The 20,219-nt window shown below is 56.2% G+C and overlaps 1 protein-coding gene across 1 annotated transcript in view; it reads left to right on the top strand.

The window, feature by feature from the left end:
* CDC42BPB (CDC42 binding protein kinase beta) overlaps nucleotides 1-15,620 on the top strand; it is a 101,565-nt gene extending 85,945 nt beyond the window's left edge. Inside the window, 11 exon segments of the mRNA XM_019462318.2 lie at nucleotides 1,117-1,333; nucleotides 1,544-1,606; nucleotides 2,701-3,297; nucleotides 6,480-6,577; nucleotides 6,674-6,758; nucleotides 6,863-6,980; nucleotides 7,079-7,196; nucleotides 7,734-7,839; nucleotides 7,923-7,993; nucleotides 14,262-14,288; nucleotides 14,290-15,620. Of these exon segments, the coding sequence (XP_019317863.2) occupies nucleotides 1,117-1,333; nucleotides 1,544-1,606; nucleotides 2,701-3,297; nucleotides 6,480-6,577; nucleotides 6,674-6,758; nucleotides 6,863-6,980; nucleotides 7,079-7,196; nucleotides 7,734-7,839; nucleotides 7,923-7,993; nucleotides 14,262-14,288; nucleotides 14,290-14,514 (1,725 nt within the window). The 3' untranslated portion in view covers nucleotides 14,515-15,620.
* The last annotated feature ends 4,599 nt before the right edge of the window (nucleotides 15,621-20,219 follow it).

Genomic DNA, 20,219 nt, shown 5'->3' with positions numbered 1-20,219 from the left:
TCCCCCCCACCCCCACTGAGTTTACGTTAGACGGTGCGCCATTAGGAAGCTTCTGAGAGATTGTGGGATGGGGAAAGGATCCCCCCAACCCCTCCACTGGGGATTTTTTTGAAGATTTTTTTTTTTTTTTAAGTTACTTACTTTGAAAGAGAGAGAGAGACCGCGTGAGTGGGGGAGGGGCAGAGAGAGGGAGACAGAGAATCCCAAGCAGGCTCCACACCGTCAGCACAGAGCCTGATGCGGGGCTCAAACTCACAAAACTGTTACATCGGGACCTGAGCCAAAACCCAGAGTCAGACGCTTAACCGACTGAGCCCCCCAGGTACCCACGTTGGGGATATTTTATAAATACGGTAGAAGTTTGGCTGACACCAAATGGAATCCAGGAAGTCCTTTCAATTCAGGAACTGCCTCTCACGTACAACACAGAAAGCTGCCACCGTTGCTTACAAGGTGATCCTTCTGTAGGAGCTTCAGCTGCCCAGGGGACTCTCACAGGGAGGCATGTTTGGGCAAAAGGCTTTTGTTGGAGATTCTGTTTTCCCCGTACACATTCTGAGAATCTGCTTTTAATTATAACAAGGGCATTCAAGAAATCAGTTTCTGTTTTATTCGATGTTTTAATTTATTTTTGAGAAAAAAAGAAACCATGTGTGGGTAGGGGCAGGGCACAGAGAGAGGGAGACAGAGAATCCAAACGAGGCTCCAGGCCCTCCTGAGCTGGCAGCACAGAGCCCGTCGCGGGGCTAGGACTGGTAAAACAAAAACTGCGAGATCATGACCTAAGCTGCAGTCCGACACTCAACGGACTGAGCCCCCCAGCCGCCCCGACAAATCAGTTTTTAAATGGGATGACTACATGACGGTTTTGGCAAGAGTGGAGTTAACTAGAACCTGACAAGGAAGGGACGCGGGGTGCCTGTTTATCGCTGTGCCCCTGCCCGTGTTCAGCAGCAGAGCCCCTCACACCCTCCGCGGGCGCCCGAGTCACGGTGCTGGGAAGCACGCCCTCCTGTTGCCCACCTCCGGTGCGAGGTGGTGGCCGGGCCAGGCTGGGGGGCGTCTGTTTGCTGTGGTTTGGTTGTCTTATGGCTCTTCTCTTTGTCTGTCATGAAGGTGACAGCCTCTCTCTTAGGGACACCTTCTAAGACCAGCTCACTGCTCATTCTGACAGAAAATGAGAACGAAAAGAGGAAGTGGGTTGGGATTCTAGAAGGACTGCAGTCGATCCTCCACAAGAACCGCTTGAGGAACCAGATCGTGCACGTCCCGCAGGAGGCCTACGACAGCACGCTGCCTCTCATCAAGGCCGTCCTGAGCGCCGCCGTCGTGGGTGCGTGCCGGGGGCCGCGTGGGGCCGCGCTCTCCCAGCACGGACGGCAGCGCGTCTGGGGGGTGCTGCGGGGCCGGACCTGAGCGCGCCAGCACACGAAGGCCACGGCCGCGTCGTCCGTTCGAATGTAGTCCCGCACCTGCTCTGAGAAGCGAATGGCGCGCCTGTAGCGCTGACTTTGTGTTCTTACTAACTCTCCTGCCTTGACAGATGGGGACAGGATCGTGGTCGGCCTGGAAGAAGGGCTCTATGTCATAGAGGTGACCCGTGATGGTGAGTGCACAGGGGCTCCTGTCCGTCCTGGGCTCGCGCAGACGGGAGCGGGATGCGTGGCAGGAACCCGCGAGGGCTGGGACGCGTTCGGTGATGTGGGAAGCGCGCAAAGGAAGGGAAGGGCGGACAGCTGAGAAAAGCAGTTCGCGACAAATAAGACAGATGTTAGTAGCCGTGGAACGTTCACCGGTGCCTCCGAGCGCAGGGTGCAGCGCGGGGCAGAGAGCAGCCCCAGGGGCCGGGGGCGAGCTGCTCACGGCCCTCACCGAGCTCGTCTAGGAGAGAACTGCATAGGCAGCTGGGGGCAGGGGAGCTTCCTAGAAGGAAGAACGTTTCCTGAATTCCTCCGTGTGCCGAGACCTGACAGGAACTTCCCTTCTGTTGCTTCAGATTTTTGACATTTCGTTCTGCTCGGCAGGAGAACGCAGAATATCTCCTGTCTCCCCCACTCACTGCCCTGTGTCCGGGGACAGAAATACAAGGAGACCAGCACTGGCCTGGGCCCTGGGCCAGGGTCTGGGCACCGCCCCTAGAAATGAGGGGCTGCTCCCGGGTGGGCAGCGTTCCCTTCCTGCCGAGCCCGGAGCGAACGCACGTCACCTGCTGCCGGCCTGCCGGGGCCCGTTGGTCCCTCAGGGTCCAGACCCAGGGCTCTGCTCAGAGAGCCCTTAGTGCAGGTCCTACATCCAATACCCCCGATGTTATGGGCCCGGTGGGGATGGCAGCTGCTTGCAGAGCTTGAGGGGCCAGCGAGGTCGGAGACAAGTCTTTGTTCCCTAAATGCAACCCGAGGGTTCTTGGCCTCAGGGAGGAGCTGGAAGCACGTCCGGCGCCACCTCCAGGCCGGGGCCCTGGTGCTGGGGGGGCAGGGCAGGGCGGCGGTCTTAGAATGGTGGCCCCCGGGGGCCACTCAAGGAGGGCGCTGCCCTGGCGTCTGCAGGGCCGTGAGGTCGGTGGGGGTGGAGGCACGTTCTAGAGCATGATGGGGCCGTCCCTCCACGCCGACTGCGGGGAAGGGAGCGGTGGGGAGGTTCCTGGCACCCTCGAGCGGATGCCCTCGAGCGGCTCTGAGACCCGACGTTGCATCCCCGCAGTGATCGTCCGCGTTGCCGACTACAAGAAAGTGTACCAGATCGAGCTCGCTCCCAAAGAGAAAATCGCCGTCCTCCTCTGCGGCCGCAACCACCACGTCCATCTCTGCCCGTGGTCTGCCTTTGATGGGGCGGAGAGCAATGTCGACATCAAGCTTCCGGAAACAAAAGGCTGCCAGCTCATAGCGACTGCCACCTTGAAGAAGAGCTCTTCCACCTGCCTGTTCGCGGCCGTGAAGCGGCTGGTCCTCTGCTATGAGGTCCAGAGAACTAGGCCTTTCCACAGGAAGTTCAATGAGCTGGTGGCCCCCGGCCCCGTGCAGTGGATGGCCGCGATCAAAGACAAGCTCTGTGTGGGCTACCCTTCTGGGTTCTGTGTGCTGAGCCCCCAGGGGGACGGGCAGGCTCTAACCCTGGTAAATCCCAGTGACCCCTCGCTCACGTTCCTCTCACAGCAGTCTTTTGATGCCCTTTGTGCTGTGGAGCTCAAAAGCGAGGAGTACCTGCTTTGCTTCAGCCACATGGGACTGTACGTGGACCCGCAAGGCCGGAGGTCACGCATGCAGGAGCTCATGTGGCCTGCGGCGCCTGTTGCCTGTAGTATGTATATGTTTTCTGTTGCCATATCTCTGTTGCCGCTTTTCACATCGACAGTGAGCACGTGTCCTGTTTCGCTTTGGTCTGTCTCTCGGTTCCCTTAGCTGAGCAGTCAGGCGCTGGAGCGGCGGGCTCCGTGGGTCTCTTCGGGAGAAGGTGTGGTCCTGACACCGCGTCTCAGACCGGCGGGCGGGCGGGCTGCAGGCGGGCTTGCCTCTCGAGCCGGCCTCCAGCCCACGGCACCTTTCTGGCCCCCAGCGCCGGGGCCTTGCGGGAGCCCCACAGCCAGAGAACCCCAACGGGGATGGTTTATAAGCTCACACGGTAATAAAAACAAGTTACAGGTTTCTGGCAGCCAGAAAAAGTTGAGCTCCAGTGTCCGGTAAAGCTCCCGGAGGGACGTTTTCCGGAAGTGCTAGGAGCTGCATTCCTGTGTTTGCTCAGTTGCAGTGGCTTTCTGTGGAACGCAGTCCCTGGACACGAGTCATTGAGGCCTGAGCCTGGTGAGCAAGGACCTGGAGTGGGTTCCACAGGGCCACACCCCGCCCACCCGCTGTCTGATCGCTCAGGCTGGACTCTCAGCCTCAGATCCCACCTGTTCCGTGTATCCTGGTCACCCGGGTCGTCCAAGCAGCGGGTCGCACAGAGAGCAGGGAGTAATTAGACTAGACACAGGGTGCACGTTGATTTGGGGCTGGTGGGGGTGGGGTGGGGTCACAGGTCTTCTTAATTATCTAAAAGGACAGCCTTTTTTGGTGGCTGGTTGATGGCCGTGCCAAGCTGGCAGTGTACCCAAGGGTGCTGAAACCAGGATGTCAGGCCCTTGGGGCAATCGATGTGCCAGCCTTTGGCTCTCCCGCCTCGCTGGCTGATTCCTGACTTGCTTAGCCCTCAGCCAAGGGCGCCAGTGCAGCAGATAGGCAGGCAGGTGCTGGCAGCCCAGGGCCAGCAGGGAAGGAGGCAAGGCCTGTTGCCATGACACTTCTCCGGTCCCTTCCTTGCTCCCTCCCGTCCTCCTCGTGGGAGACTGCATAGGAATGGCCCCAGAGCCACGTAGGATCCCTGCCAATCAGAGTCTTTTCCTTTAGAATCCTAAGGTTGGTTTTGGGTTTTTTTTTTTTTCTAATGTTTGTTTATTTTTGAGAGTGAGAGAGGCAGACTGCAAGCAGGGGAGAGGCAGAGAGGGAGACACAGAATCCAAAGCAGGCTCCAGGCTCTGAGCTGTCAACACAGAGCCCAACGTGGGGCTCGAACTCACAAACTGAGATCATGACCTGAGCCAAAGTCGGACACTCAACCAGGCGCCCCTAGAATCCTAAGTTTTTGAACAGTTTATTGTAGAAAGGTCACTGAGCGTGGTGAGTTTGGAGTCCTGGCTGTGTGACTGGCATGGACACCTGGTGTCTCTGTTCTTCCCTTTCCAGGTCTTACTCCACCTTTGTGGCCTTTTTGTCCCACGTGCACATTATAGACACCAAATCAGTTTTAGAGTTGACCAAAAATAAGTATGTAACGTGCAGGCTGGAGAGGTATTAACTCTCTTGCCTCTATGTTCCAGGCCCTGAGCTGAGCATTCTTGTGTGTTCTCACCTGTCCCTTGTCATGTAGGGAGGACACAGTCTGTCCCATCTTGCCAAGGAGGACACTGAGGGCCACAGAGGAGAGGTAGCTTGCATAGGGCACAGAGCAGAACCGGGCTCAAATGGAGGCCGGTCAGTCTCCGAGGCCCATGCCCCTCCTGTTGACTTTCTTTTTTTAAAGTTTATTGATTTATCTTGAGGGTGAAGGGGAGTACCAGCATGGAAGGGGCAGAGAGAGAGAATCCCAAGCAGGCTCTGTGCTGTCGACTCAGGGCTCGAACCCACGAACCGTGGGATCGTGACCTGAGCCGAAATGAAGAGTCGGACGCTCAACCAGCCGAGCCACCCAGGCGCCCCTGGTGTTGACTTTTTAATTTAAATTTCTCTTGAGACTGGACGCTTCAGTCTATCACTAGAGCTCACACACACAGGTCTCTTCCTGGCTCCTTGCAAATGAAGCCCCACAATTCCCCCGGAAGAGGAGCTGCCCCAGATGCCTGCGGGTGGAGAGTGGGCCTCTGAACGTTACCTCAAAGTTTGCTGACCTGTCACCTCTGAGACGGTCTGGCGGCGAGTCCCAGCGTCTTGCCTGCTTCCTAAACCCTGTTTCGTGGTTTCCTTTTTGCATTCGAAAGAGAAGGGCCGACCACGTAGCCCGTTGGGAATCGGCAGCCACACCGCAGAGCTCTTTTAAAAATTCATCTTCGGCAGGTGTCGGGTGACAGGAGGGAGTTCGACTCGACCCCGGAAGGCAGAGGGACCGGGAACAGTGCATTTCTGCAGGGTGGCACTGGGGACTCGGGGGAGGCAGAGTGACGACAGGGTACCTCCCGCCTGCCCCGCCGTCCCTGGCAGCCCGGCCGCGGCTCCCTCTCTCTGCGACAGTTCTAAATGTGGGGAATGTCCCCTCAGCTTCGAACGCCAGGTGGGCCAACGCTTACCGGTGTGTGATGTTCGGTGCCCTAGGCGGGCTTGCCGTCACCAGGACGACCCCCGGGGCGCCCCTGTCCCTTAGGGAAAGAGCTCCCTCCGGGGTTCACGGCAGGCGGGTCCTCACGGCCAGGCGTGTGCAGACCTTCCCGGAAGGACCGGTGGGTCAGCCGGGTGCGTGGGGGCGCGGGACTGTCGCCCCGGAGCGAAGCGGTTCTGTTTGGAGACCTTAAACGCTTACTCGGAAACCGGACTCCTCGGTGCCTCTTAACAGAACTTGCCTCAGAAAAGAGAGCGCTCCGCCCCTCCCTAAATAGCAGCCGCGTTGGGCCTGAAGTCCCTGTGTTTGCAATAATCGTATAGAAAGCTAAGTACGAAAGCCAGCTTTGTGAACAGATCCCCTCCAGCCTCTGTGCTGCGGTAAAAAGCTGTGCGGTTACACACGTGACGGTAGAGCGTTGAAACATCCGGTTGAGTTCGTGCGAGTCCGAAGGGAAGGAGGGTTCTAGAGCGGGACCGGGAACGCTCCTAAGCCCAACCGGCCGCTGAGGGCGGCGGGGGCTCCCCGGCGCTCCCCGAAGGTCGCGGGGGTCGGGGCCCGGCCGCTGCCCGTGGGGGGCGGCGGAGGGCGCGGGGGCCCACGCCCGCTCACGCCGCCCCGCTCGTCTGCGCTAGGTTGCAGCCCCTCCCACGTCACGGTGTACAGCGAGTACGGCGTGGACGTGTTCGACGTGCGCACCATGGAGTGGGTGCAGACCATCGGCCTGCGCAGGGTAAGGCGGCGGGGCGGGGCGGGGCGGGGCGGGGCCGGCGTCCCCCGGGCGTGCGCGGCGCCCGCGGCTACCGCCCCTCTCTGCTTTCCGACGCAGATAAGGCCGCTCAACTCCGAGGGCACCCTCAATCTGCTCAGCTGCGAGCCCCCCCGCTTGATCTACTTCAAGAGCGAGAACTCGGGTAAGACGCCCGCGGCAGGTGTCGCGCGGAGGGAAGGAGGGGCCCCGCGGGTCAGCAGCACGAGGGCCACGCGTGACCGGCGGCGGCGTTCCGCGTTCCCGCAGGAACGGTCCTCAACGTGCCCGACACGTCCGACGGCAGCAAGAAGCAGATGCTGCGGACCAGGAGCAAGAGGCGGTTTGTGTTCAAGGTGCCGGAGGAGGAGCGGCTGCAGCAGCGGCGGTAAGAGCTGGGTCGTGGCCCGGCCTCGCCGAGGCGGGAGGAGGGGAGCCAGGAGGACTTCGACGTCTTTGAGCCCCAGAAACACTTTCTTTCCCCAGAGAGATGCTCAGAGACCCAGAATTGAGGTCCAAAATGATCTCCAACCCGACCAACTTCAACCACGTGGCCCACATGGGCCCGGGCGACGGGATGCAGGTGCTCATGGACTTGCCTCTGGTGAGCTCGCGGGCCGGGGCGGGCCGGGCGTGGGAGCCACATCCGCGCCTGCCTGTGTCACCGGCCCCGGCCCTGGTGCCCGGCAGACCCGGGGCACCTGGCACATGGGTCTGTTCCCACCCTCAGCTGGCCCTGCAGCCGCCCCAGGGGCTGCGTGTGTGTGCGTGTGTGTGTGTGTGCGCGTGCGTGTGTGTGAACGCTGACGCGTTTACACGCGTTTGGTGTCTGTCACGGGTTCGGGCTGCTAGCGTTTCGTGAGAAACTAGCTGTCAAAAATGATTTCTCAAGAACGTCTCGATAGGAGCAGGTAGCATAGTTTTTCATTTAAAACCACAAAACGGGGTTGGGCTCAGCCTAAAATAGCTATTCCCACTTCTTAGCTCGGCATTGGCCCGGAGCCACCGTCCGTTTTGCTCACGGGGTCCCCGGGACGCTCTGTGGCCGGCGTACCTGCCGGGCCGCGGTTCCGCCCCGGCGGTCTGCCTGCACCCTGGCGAGGGCGCCCCGAGCGTGCTCACTGCTGTTCTCTCCACCCAGAGCGCCGTGCCCCCCTCCCAGGAGGAAAGGCCCGGCCCTGCTCCCCCCGGCCTGTCCCGGCAGCCTCCCCCGAGGAACAAGCCCTACATCTCGTGGCCCTCGTCAGGTACCAGAGGTGCCCAAGGGCGGGGGCCTGCGTGGGGGAGCTCCAGGCTTTCAGTCCAGATGACGGCTGTCCTCGTTCCGTAGGTGGGTCGGAGCCCGGAGTGGCTGTGCCCCTTAGGAGTATGTCCGACCCCGACCAGGACTTTGACAAAGAGGTAAGACTCGCCTCGTTACAGGGACGCCCCCCGAGTGTCTGCATCTCCGCACGTGGAGGCAAATCAGTGGTGACGGAGGCTTTGCCCCACCCGGCCCAGCCACAGGGGCCCAGCGGGCTCGGGAAGCGGGGCGGGAGCGCAGGAGGAGGAGCAGCCTGGTGACAGGCCGGCCTGAGCGCTCGTCACCCCCTCGGGGGCTCCCCACCCACGACTTCTCAGGGGCTGTGCTGAGGAGGGGGGGGCAGGACGGCACCGGCTCCGGGACCCTGAGCCCGTCGGGAGAAAGATGGAGGTTCCCCTCTCCGGGTAGTGGCCTGAGCGGCACGTTCCTCCGTCAGACCAAGGCCTCGGGAGCCAGGCACTGGTGGCTGTCCCGGGCATGGGGTGGCGGGGCAGTGGGCTCCTGGGCACTGACGAGTCGGCACCTCCCTGCCGTGTGACCGAGAGACGAACGCCTTCCCGTAAGAAGTCCATCCAACTTCTTCCTTCTAGACCTCTCTGTGTCGTCTTACTGGGACGTAGCATACTGGTAGCTGCACAGGTGGCCTTCTGCGTCTTCCACGTCGGTCTTCTCTCTGTCCTGCCCCTCTGAGGGCCACTCGGGATCAGAGCGTGCACACCAGGGTGCTCCCGTGGGAGATGGCAGTGAGGGCCGTGGGGCTCTCGCCGGTCTCTCTGCCCTCAGGAGCTTGTCCGTAGGAGGCCAGGAGCCGGACAGCCTGCCCTGTCGCTGTCCAAAAACACGGCCCCGGGGCTGGGCGTGCTCACACTGGCTGCCACACTGATCAGGCAAAGACAGCAGGTCTCCGTTCACACGTTTCTCATTCTCACTGAGGTCACGGCTCTCCACACGTGCGTTGGCCATTTCTTCCTCCGGGGCTCGCCTGCACACCTTCACCCCTCGTCCTGATTTCCAGAAGCTCTTCACTCATTGTCCATATTCCCTGTTGCAAGTACTCTGGCCGGTGTCACTAATCCTTCGATTGTGCCTCGATTCTAAGAGTGTTCTGTCTTAACACAGATGAATTCTCGTGCAGTCCAGTCTGCCTCACCTAGGATAAACGTTCTCTCGTGGTGCCTGCAGGAGTCTGGCAGGGGGTCTCTGCTGTCGTGCCGTCACGACAACGTCTGAGAGAGGGAGTGTGTGCGATGGCTGCGCGCACGTGTAGGCAAGGGCCTGAGTTCCTTTCGAAAGTGGATGGCATGCTGGCCCCGTGCCACCGATTTCCCTCCAACTCGAAATGTCTTTATTATAGTCAAGTTCCTTTGTTTACACGTTTCTATTAATGGACAGGCCGTCCCCCAGTGCACCCACTGGAATCTCTTCCTCTGTCAGCACCACCTGTAACAGGAGACTGGGCAGAGCAAATCTCTTTGTTCCCCCGTTAGAACAATTTCTTAGCTGTTTTTTTTCTCCAAATATATTCTTTTAATTTATTTACTTACATAATCTCTGCACCCAACGCGAGGCTTGAACCCACGACCCCGGGATCAAGAGTCGCCCGCTCTTCTGACTGAGCCAGCCGGGCGCCCCACTCCAAAGAAGTTTTAGAACCAGCCTGTTGCCTCCACGGTAAAAAAGTAAAACTTGCGTTGAGCTTTTCATTGGGTTTACGTTGTGAATTCATAGATTAATCTGGGGGATGCCCTCCATCTTGACCTTTCCTGTGTGGGAACATTGAGCATCTCTCCAATTAATGGTTCCCCTCTTACAGGCCATGCAGGTTTGTGGTTAGTAAGTTTACTCTTAAGAATTTGAAGGTTTGGGGGCGCCTGGGTGGCTCAGTCGGTTAAGCGTCCGACTTCAGCTCAGGTCACGATTCCGCGGTCCGTGAGTTCGAGCCCCGCGTCGGGCTCTGGGCTGATGGCTCGGAGCCTGGAGCCTGCTTCCGATTCTGTGTCTCCCTCTCTCTCTGCCCCTCCCCCGTTCATGCTCTGTCTCTGTCTCAAAAATAAACAAACATTAAAAAAAAATTTTTTTTTAAAGAATTTGAAGGTTTGGTTGCCATTGTGAATGGACTGTAATCTTCCATTACGAAGTTGGTGGTTACTTCTGGCATCTTTGGAATGTTCAGTGTCCAGTCACCTTGCTCCATTCTCATTGGCATTTGTGTTTGGTCTATGGCCTTGGAATTTTGGCTCTCTGGCCCTGGGCAGGGCAGATGGTGGGAGCGAAGAGGTGGGCGCCGCCTCTCTCCGTGCACTGGCCGGGGCTCCTGAGCGCCTAGGTTTGGATTCCTACACCACTGGCTCTGTGCCCCTGCCCGCGTCTCACTAAGACTTCACCCTCCCCCGCCCCCGCCCCCACCCGTCCTTTGTGGGGGGCATCTTTCACTTGGCTAAAGAAGTGGTTTTCTCCTCCTAGCTTCGGAAGAGTTTGTTTTTTCAATAAGGAAGGGATGATGGATATTAATCAAGATGCTTCTATCAGAGTTTTCCAAAGTGACCACCTTCGTGATTCTCTCCCCAGCCTGTTAACGTCAGAACAGACGTCCTTGTGTTCTGAGGCTAAATCCTCCTTGGTCACGATGTGTTGTTCTTATTTTGTACGCTAACAGATTCAGTCTGATCGTTTGGTTGACTATGCCTATCGGTAAAGTTGACCTGTGGTTCTCATGTTGCGTGTGTGTGTGCTTGGCCAGCTTTGTTTCAGAGCTGTGCTGGCCTCAACACCGAGGAAGCCCGTAACTCTCAGTTGCCATAATATATGGAATTTCTTTCCCGGAAGGTTTCATAGAACTCCCTTGAAATTGCCCACGATTAATGGCTCTGGAGGTAGGTCTTGTTTTTTTCCTCTTATTTTCCTTTTTTCCCCTAAACTGTCTATGTTGAAAAATTTCAAACCTCCAGAAACGTTGCAAGAATAGTAGACCTTTACGTAGTCCGCTTTTCCCTGTTTGATGTTTTGGGGCCGACCCAGCAGAAAGTAAGTTGGAACATCACGACAGCCCTGGTCCAGTTCTGCGCGGGGCTCAAATCGCCCCTCTGCGCCCTCCCGGCGTAGTGACGGCCCCTACAGCTTGCTGAGACCCAGGCCCCAGTGAAGGACTACACATTGCACATGTAGTCCCGTCTGTAATCTGGGTCTGGCCTTTTTTTTTTTTGTCTTTCATGGCATTGATTTGTTATCAGTACGGTCCTGTTGCAGAATGTCCCTCAGTCAAGGCTTCTCTGACGTTTTGAGTTGGGTAACAGTGGAAAGTCCCCATAATTCTCTCCCTGCCACCCAGATCTCCCGGGGACCAGCAAATAAGTGCGTGTAAGCACGCGTGCCCGCCACTTCCTGAACTGTATCCAGAGGTGGGACAGACCACGCCCCTCCCCGAGGACCGGGAGTCCTTCCCTTGTGTAACCACGGTGCCGGCCGTGGTCTGCCTGGGCCACAGTGTCCGCAAGCACCGTTTCCTGGTACGGACCCTGTCTCCGGTCACATGAGACATTCAGCTGCCTCAGATCTTCAGCCACCCCCCACCCCGGAGCACAGCTTCAGTCTTTGCCGTAACATTTTGCGGAGAACACGCCCCTTACTTTCTGGAGCGCTCCTCAGTTCGGGTGCGTCCCTCGTTTCCTGAGATTCCAGTTGTATGTCCCAGGCTGGAATACCACGCGGAGGACATGGTGTCCTCGACGTGTCCCGTCCTGAGGCACGGAGCCCCTGTTTGTCCTGCACTGACCTCGTTTGTTTCTCTTTGACATCACTGCAAGTGACGTTCACGTGACACGAAGCAGCCATTTGAAAGTGAACGACTCGGTGGTTAAGGCATGTCCAGAGTCGTGCAACCACGAGCTAAAATCAAGGGTCAAAACATTTCCATCGCCCCAACCCCTTCCCCCCCGACCCCCGACTAAGCAGCCTCTCCCCGTCCCACCCTTCCCCCAGCCTGTGGCAGCCACGAATCTTTGTTCTGTCCCTGTGGAGTCACCTGTTGTGGACATTTCATATGAACAGAATCGTGTACTACATGGCCTTTCATGTCTGGCTTATTTCACGGAGCAAGAGGTCTTCGAGATTCGTTGTAGCAGGTGTCCGCGGGTTGTTCCTTTTTGTTGCCAGATACTCCATCGTACAGCTGTACCGTGTTTCGTGTACTCCTTGGTCCACTGATGGGTATCTGGGCTGTGTTCACCTTACGGCTGTTAAGAATAGGGGCGCCTGGGTAGCTCAGTCGGTTGAGCGTCTGACTTCCGCTCAGGTCATGATCTCGGGGTCCGTGAGTTCAAGCCCTGTGTCGGGCTCTGTGCTGACAGCTCGGAGCCTGGAGCCCGCTTTGGATTCTATCTCCCTTTCTCTGCCCCTCCCCCACTCATGCTCTCTTTCAAAAATAAACATTAAAAATTAAAAAAAAAATACTGCAGATATGAACGTGTGTGTACACGGATTCGTGCAAGTGCCTGCCTAGCAGTGGAAAATGTTTAGCTTTTTGAGGAACCATCAAATTGTTTTCCACAGCAACTGTATGCCATTTCACACTCCCACCAGCAGCGTATGAAAGTTAAGATTTCTCCACATCCTTGTCGCTACTTTCCTGGTTTCGTTTTGTTTTTTTTAAAAGCCATCCTAGTGGGTGTGAAGTTACTTTACCTCATTGTGGTTTTAATTTGCATTTCCCTAATGAGTAGTGATGTCAGCATCTTTTTTGTGTACTTGTTGGCTACTTCTATACCTTTGGAGGAAGGTCTGTTCAAATCTTTTGCCCATTTTTAAAAATTGAGTTGGCTTTTCACTGTGGGGTTGAAGAATTCTTCATGTAATCTGGATACTTGACCCTTATATGATTTTTAAATACTTTCTTCCGTTCTGTGGGTTGTGTTTTCACATTCTTGATAATGTCCTTTGATACTTCTAATTTTGGTGATACCCAATTTTTTGTTTTCTTTTGCTGGTTGTGCTTTTGAGGTCCTAAGAATTCATTGCTGAATCCAAAGTCTTGAAGATTTAATAGTGTTTTCTTCTAAGAGTTTTATGGTTTGAGCTTTTGTATTTAGGTCATTGATCTATTTTGAATTAATTTTCTGTATGTTGGAGGTAGGGGGTCCAGCTTCATCCTTTCATATGTGAATATCTAGCACTATTTGTTGTAGAGACTTTTCTTTCCCTCATTGAATGGTCTTGGCACCCTGGTCAAAAACCAGTTTGCCGTGGCTGGATAGATTTATTTCTAGACTCTCAGTTCTATTCCACTGTTCTCTGTGCTAATACACACCACAGTGCATTACTGTTGTGTTGTATTACATTTTGAAGAAGTTTGGGAAGTGTGATTCCTCCCATTTTTTCCTTAGTATTGACTACTCTGGGCCCCTTGCAATTCCGTATGAATTTGAGGACTGGCTTTTCCATTTCTGGAAAAAAGGAGAGAGCGCCATTGGAATTTCAGCAGGGATTGCCCTGAATCTGTGGATCACTATGGGGGAGTATTGCCATCTTAATGATGTTCAGTCTTCCTGTCCATGAACATGGGATGTTGTTCCATTTATTGAGGTCATCTTTTAATTTTTGGGAATATTTTGTAGCCAACAGTTTCAGTGTAGAAATCTTTCACCTCTTTAAGTTTATTCGTAGTTAGGTGTTATTGCTTTGGATGCTATTTTGAATATAATGGTTTTCTTAATTTCCTTTTCACATTCCTCATTGCGGGTGTATAGAAACACAACTGATTTTTTGTGTGTTGATCTTGTACCCTGCAGCTTTGCTGAATTGGTTTGGGTTGGGTGGGAGAGTTGTGAGTTCTTCGGGATTTTCTGTATGTAGATCCATCTGTGAACAGAGATGGTTTAACTTCTTCCTTTCCAGCTTGGATGCCTTTTTCTTTTTCCTGCCTAATTGCTCTGGCGAGAACTTCTAGTACAATGTTGAACGGCAGTGGTGAATGCAGGCATCCTTGCTTGTTCCTCACCTTGTGGGGGAAGTTTTTGACTTGCACCATTTGTATAAAGTGAGCTATGGGTTTTTCATGGACATTCTTTATCGTGTTGAGAAAGTTTATCATGAAAGTATGCCTTGTCTGACTTCAGACCGTTTGGTTTCTTCACTGTGGAGTTGCTCATTCCTCTGTAATTACTGAATTACTTGTGGGGTTATGATCTCTTACCGGCAACCTTAAGGACCGTGTGACACGCTGGTAAAGAGGGTGTGTTGTCCTAACAAGAAAGGGGACAGCAGCTGCCACGTCTTGGCACCACAAATGGCCACATCTGGCTGGGCGGCACACAGCCTCCACAGGCCCAGGGTGATTGGTTCATATGCCGACCCCCTCCTTTGTGTTAACAGCCCGACTCGGATTCGACCAAACACTCGACTCCATCGAACAGCTCCAACCCCAGTGGCCCCCCAAGCCCCAACTCCCCGCACAGGAGCCAGCTCCCCCTGGAAGGCCTGGAGCAGCCGGCCTCCGACGCCTGAAACCGCCAGCCTGCCGCCTCACCACCGTGGGGCCCGGGAGCCGGGGGTGGTCTCCACTGTCAGTGCCAAGACTGAGCTGACTCTCCAGTGTTGTCCGAGGAAACACAGACTCAATTTGTAGATATGGAGATAAAGAGAAATCTTTATTATAGTAATGATCAGTTACACGCCGCATGGGCTGTGGCGGTAGACCGGATCCACTCATCTGCACAGCTGTGAGGAAACACTTCCGTTTGCACATGAAGGACCAGCACCCAGCCCAGAACAAGCTGAGAAGCCGCACGGGGCCCCGCAGACACCCGGTGGGCCCAGCGCAGCCCTGCTGAGGAAGTAGCTCGGAACGCAGCCTCAGTGACGAGCCTGTTCCCTATTTCCTGAAACTTTCCTAGGACCTTAGGAGAATAGTAGGAAGTTGTGTGTCATTCCCAGTGTCACTAGAATTGTGAAGACAGGAAAGTGGAGGTTAGTTGGTGGCCTTTTTGTTCATTTAGCCATCACAGTCAGCTGCAGACGACCTTCCGCCGACCTCGTAGCCATGGACACAGGCCCCTGGTGAGTGACACCTGCCCTGGGTCCCTTGTGTGTTAGTCCATTCCCGGTCACAACCGTCAAGCGTCACCTGTATCTACTACTGTGAAGTCAGCTCACTTCCACAGCTTCTGCCTCACCGCAAAACCGGGGAGCGTCGAGCAGCATCCAGGCCGAGGCCTGCTGGGCACGAGAAGGCCAGCGCCCCCGACGCCCCGCCCCTGCATGGAGCCCTGTGATTAGTGCCCGTATGCATCATGTAGACTCGCCCGACACACTCCTGCACATTGGCTCGGCCCGCGTATTTACTCTCACCCTTCCTTGCTCACGTGTTGAGTGATCGGGTTTGTGGCCTGTCCCATTAAAGGCTGATGGTTAACTGGCCAGCAGACACAGCTGGTCTTTGGCCCAGGACGGGCTTCTTCCCACTCTCCCGCTGGTCGACGTTCTTGGCGACGCTGTGTAAGACGTGCACTTACCTTGAGTCGGCACTGAGTGACGTGGGCACCACGGCCTGCCTGTGCGTGTCACACGCCCAGCACCTGCCTGCCCGCCCACCTCCCTGGGCCTTCTGCTGGGGCTGGCACCTGCTGGGGGTTCTGGTTTTTACTTTTTTAATGTAAGTCTGAGTCTTTGTAATTATTGAATCGTGAGAACATTTTTGAACAATTTACCTGTCAATAAAGCAGATGACAGCAATTTAAAGTTCTCAGTGGTCTGCCTGAGCGTGAGGACTTGTCACCCTGTGCGCATCTGGGTCCCCTGTGTGGGAAGTCCCTCCCCAAAAGTTGAAGGAGCCCCCCTTACCTGCAGAAGCTGTTCTTGGTCATTCACTTGGGGTGGGGGTGAGGGGTCCTGCAGAAGGCTCCTGTGTCCACATGGCAGGAACTGGCTTCCAGCATAGGGCCCTGGCGGGAGTCCTTGTGGGGCGACACCCTGACAGGGTAGGTAGGACCAGGCTTGAGCCCCTGGGTGGTGAGAGGGGCCACCTGGCTAGGTGCCCCTGCTAGGCCTCCAGGTAGCCAGCCATAGAAATTCCATTTGAATTTCAACCTGAGAGGAGGAGGAGCCCTCGAGGGTCATGGTCAGGGCCAGCAGGCTCCCATGAGACCCCCGCAAGGCAGAGCAGGGGCCCCAGGAGAGAAGCTACACAAGAGAGGCTCCCATCTGGGGGGCTGCCTGGAGCAGTAGGGGGGACCTGTCCACCCACAAGCACGCGGGTTCCTCAGGAACCCTAGAGGACAGGATGGGGCAGGCCAGAGTCACCGGGAGCCAGCAGAACTTGGGACAGGGGGTGGGCAACCACACTGGGGGCTCTGCCCTGATGGCTTCATTTCCTCAAGGGTGTGCAGTAGCCTGTGGTACATCAAGTTCTGTTTGCCCTGAACCCCAGTAAGTTCTTGGTAAAACAAGGGCAGTGACCTGCCCACCCCTGCCAGAGCGGGAGGAGTGAGGGTACAGCAAAGTACGAACTGCAGCCGGCCCGGTGAAGGGCAGGCCGTGCTCCGGAACCATCCGCGGGGCCGTGGCAGCTCTGTGCCACCCAGCGCGGCCTGGGCCCTGCTCCGTGATGCACATCCCGCAGCCCATCTGTTCCCCTGGTCTTGGCGAGTCCACCACCCCCTACGTAGGGGACAGATGGCAATCCTCCCACCTGCCCCTGAAGGGGGATCGGAGTAGCAGTGACCACGCCGGGTACAGGCAGAGCCTTTCAGACACAGAAGCTGGGAAAACGGAGAAAGGAGCACGAACGAGCTGTGCAGGGCAGAGGGAGCCGGGCCTCCAGGCAGGGCCTGAGATCCCGGCCCGGCTGAGGTCTGCTGCACGCGAGGATTAAAGTGAGCCATGCAGAGCGCCTGTCACTGAACAACAGGCACTCGGGCGTCCGCGGTCTCACAAAGAAGAGTCGCTGTACTAGCAGGATGGTGGCCTTGCACAGCGGAACGCTGCCCGGCACCGAGAGTGACACAGCACAACCATACACGACGGTGGACGTCGCCGACGAGATGCCGACCGCACGGAACACAGCGGACGCGTCCACCCGACAGGAGCCCCCGGAGCGGCAGCCCGGGGGCCGGGCGCTGGCGATGCTTCCAGACCCACGCGCCGCTCCCACCGAAGGCTGGCGGACCGCTCCCCGAGCCCTCGTCCGTGCACTTCCACGCGCAGCCGTGGGATTCTCTCGCCCTGCTCCGCCCCGGCACCCGCTCCCCAGGCCGGAGCCACCGCCGGGAAGGGCAGGCCTTGCGGCGACGCACACCCCCGTGGGCAGCGCCCTGACGCCCCGTGGGCAGCAAAGGGGCTGGACCCGCCCCGTCCCTCCAGGACAGCCTCCGGGTCTGGCGGACGTCCACGTGCTCAGCCCAGGCCCGAGCCGTGGGAGCCTGAGCTGCTTGGTCCACACAGAGCCTCCAGCCGGTGGGCACCGCACCCACCGTTCCCCCCCTGGGGGCCCTCCGTCCCCCCACCGGACCGGCAGGAGGAGGAAGCCCTTCCGGCCTGGTACCAGCCAGCCAGTGAGAAAGCGCCACCGGCCCCAATGCCCGCTGCCCCCGGTGGACCGCCACTCAGACCGGCCGCACCCAACCCCCTGCCTTTTCTCTACCGTGTTCCTCTCCTTTGGTCTCCGGACTTGCCTGCCCGCGGTTTCGCCACAGCCTGCACACCCCGAAGTGCAACTCCTCTGCCATTCCAGAACAAACCCGTTTTTCTGGTAAAACGGCCCGCTGTTGTATTTGCAAGGTCGAAATTACATGGTGTCAAATATAGGATCCAGAGAAGACCCCCAACAGCCCCTGAGGCCGGCGAGCAACAGACTCCGTGAGCATGCTGCTTCCTCGTCGACCCCGGGGGGTAAGTCTCCTCTGCACCTGAGCTCCACTGTCTGCATTTTGAGCTCTCCAGATTTACTCAGGATCTGTCTAAAAGACTTTGTCCTTGGGATGCATACTTGTTTTTCTGAGGTTTTTTTTTTTTTTTTTTTGATGTTTATTTTTGAGAGAGAAACAGAGCACAAGCGGGGGAGGGGCAGAGAGAGAGGTGGACACAGGATCCGAAGCAGGCTCCAGGCTCCATGCTGTCAGCACAGAGCCCCACGCTGGGCTCAAACCCATAGACGGAGAGATCATGACCTGAGCCAAAGCTGGACGCTCAACTGACTGAGCCACCCAGGCACCCCTTGTTTTTCTGAGCTTTTAAGCTAACAGTACAAGATCCAAATCTGCTAAGTTTTCTCAGGAGGGTCCTCCTTCCGGCACCCTGGCCAGCTTTGTTTAACAACTATGGTCCCTCCTCATGCACATTTTTAACCAAATGGGCAAATTTAGCTAAAGATAAGCCATTCAGGGAAACTTCAGGACTCCCCAAAGTTAACTTTTCTCAAAATCAAATTAGAAGACCATGGCTCTAAATTTAAAGTAGGGGTTCCTGGGTGACTCAGTTAAATGTCTGACCCTTGTATGGGTGGGGAGTTCAAGCCCCACATTCAGCTCTGTGCTAGGCATGAGGCCTACTTAAAAAAAATAATATAAATGTAAACAAAGTGAATGAGATGTTTATTTTTAATTGGCACCTGGGGGCACCTGGGTGGCTCAGTCGGTTGAGCGTCCGACTTCGGCTCAGGTCATGATCTCACGGTTTGTGAGTTCGAGCCCCGCATCGGGCTCTGTGCTGACAGCTCAGAGCCTGGTGCCTGCTTCGGATTCTGTGTCTCCCTCTCTCTGCTCTTCCCTGGCTCACATGCTGTCTCTCTCTCAAAAATGAATAAAGATTAAATTGGCACCTGGAGTCTCCCAACATGTTCAGGACTCTAAGATCACCACTTTGCGAGAAAACCATTACTAAATTAAGGCAAAAGACAACTGGAAGACGACAGAATGGCTTGTGAGGCCTCAGTTTCTCTCTCCTGGCTTCCCTGTGTGCAGGTGCCTGGGGCCCTCCTGTGCTCATGCCTGCCTCCACAGCCTAGTTCTTTCCCTTTCCACCACCCCATCCTCTTCCATTCTAATCCTCTCTGAACTTACCTCTTCTCCCAGACTGTCCCCACTCCCTTCTCTGCACCTATCAGAACCTGAACCTTAAATGAAGCCCTCTGCAGATCCTTACAGACTTGTCAAGGAATTTAACGTAGTTACTCGGTCTTTTCAACCCAGTCTCTCAGATGTATGTCAACCGGTTGACATGCTTGTTGGCGAGGGTCAGGCCCAATGTTGGACGAAACTGGCCCAGTGAGAAAATCCTGAAAAGGATTTAGAGAAACAACTAGGAAGCCCAGACACGCAGTAGAGAATTTCACAGAACAATTACAGAAGGCTTTTCCTAAGCCTGTTGGTTGGCATGAAATTCAGGCTTGCATGCTGAACACCTTACAAACCTGTTCTTAACTGTTATGACTACAGATTGCTTTTAACGAAAACCCTGGCCTTCTTGGATGCCGGTTCCACCCAGGTAGCCTCTAACTCTGTGTTCATTAATGGGCCGAGCTGGGATCTTCCCTTTCTAGTTAAGAGGGCCGGGACGGAATGGGAAGCTTGTCCACTGCAGGCCCAGTTAAAGTAGCCAGCCGGCTCGCCTGCACCCTGGGTGATTCAACAAAAAGGAAGAACCGTGTGGTCCATAACTTTCAACTCCGAAAAATGGAGGCCCCTAAGCAAAACTAAAAGCATCCCGATCTTTACCGATATCGTAAAAAGCCAGGCCATTGGAAAAAGACTGCTGGACGCTTAAGAGCTCCAGCCGCCTTCCACCCTCTGACCAGCCTTTCCAGATCCTTGGGAATGAGGGTCTCTCTGCCCTTACGGACGCGAGAGCTACACTCAGTGCTCAACCCCGCTACTGGCAAGCAGCCCCCGCCTCGGAGTGCTAACACCCTTCAAGTGGGAGGGGAGGGTCTCTAGTAAACCTTGAAAGGGTCCCGTCTCTGAACCTGGTCTCTCTTGCCCAGGCCCTCTAAGAGCTGCCCACCTTGTCTCCTTAGTTCCTCGGCCTCTGTACACTCACCGGGCCCAAATTTCGTAGAGAAGGACGCTGGGATTTCTTTCTCCCGGAAGGGGGAAGTAATTCTAGAATCCGACAGCGGCAACCAAAACAGCCAAGCTGGTGAAGCCCGTGACCCTTCAACATCTTTTATTTGCTCAGTCGCCGACCGCACTGGAGCCGATTCCGAGGACACCAACCGTATGATCCTCCTGGACCAACCACCGCCCTCCGTATGGGCAAAATCCCCCACTGCTCCCGGCAGGATCCACAGCTCGCCTCCCATTAAGATCCCAACAGACCCCTCAGAGCCTCTCCCCGGAA

Source organism: Panthera pardus, unplaced genomic scaffold (assembly GCF_024362965.1).
Source record: "Panthera pardus isolate Hobbes unplaced genomic scaffold, ASM2436296v1 HiC_scaffold_24, whole genome shotgun sequence".
NCBI lineage: Eukaryota > Metazoa > Chordata > Mammalia > Carnivora > Felidae > Panthera > Panthera pardus.
The sequence above is the reverse complement of the archived record's forward strand: the minus strand, read 5'-3'. Positions and strand labels throughout refer to the sequence as shown.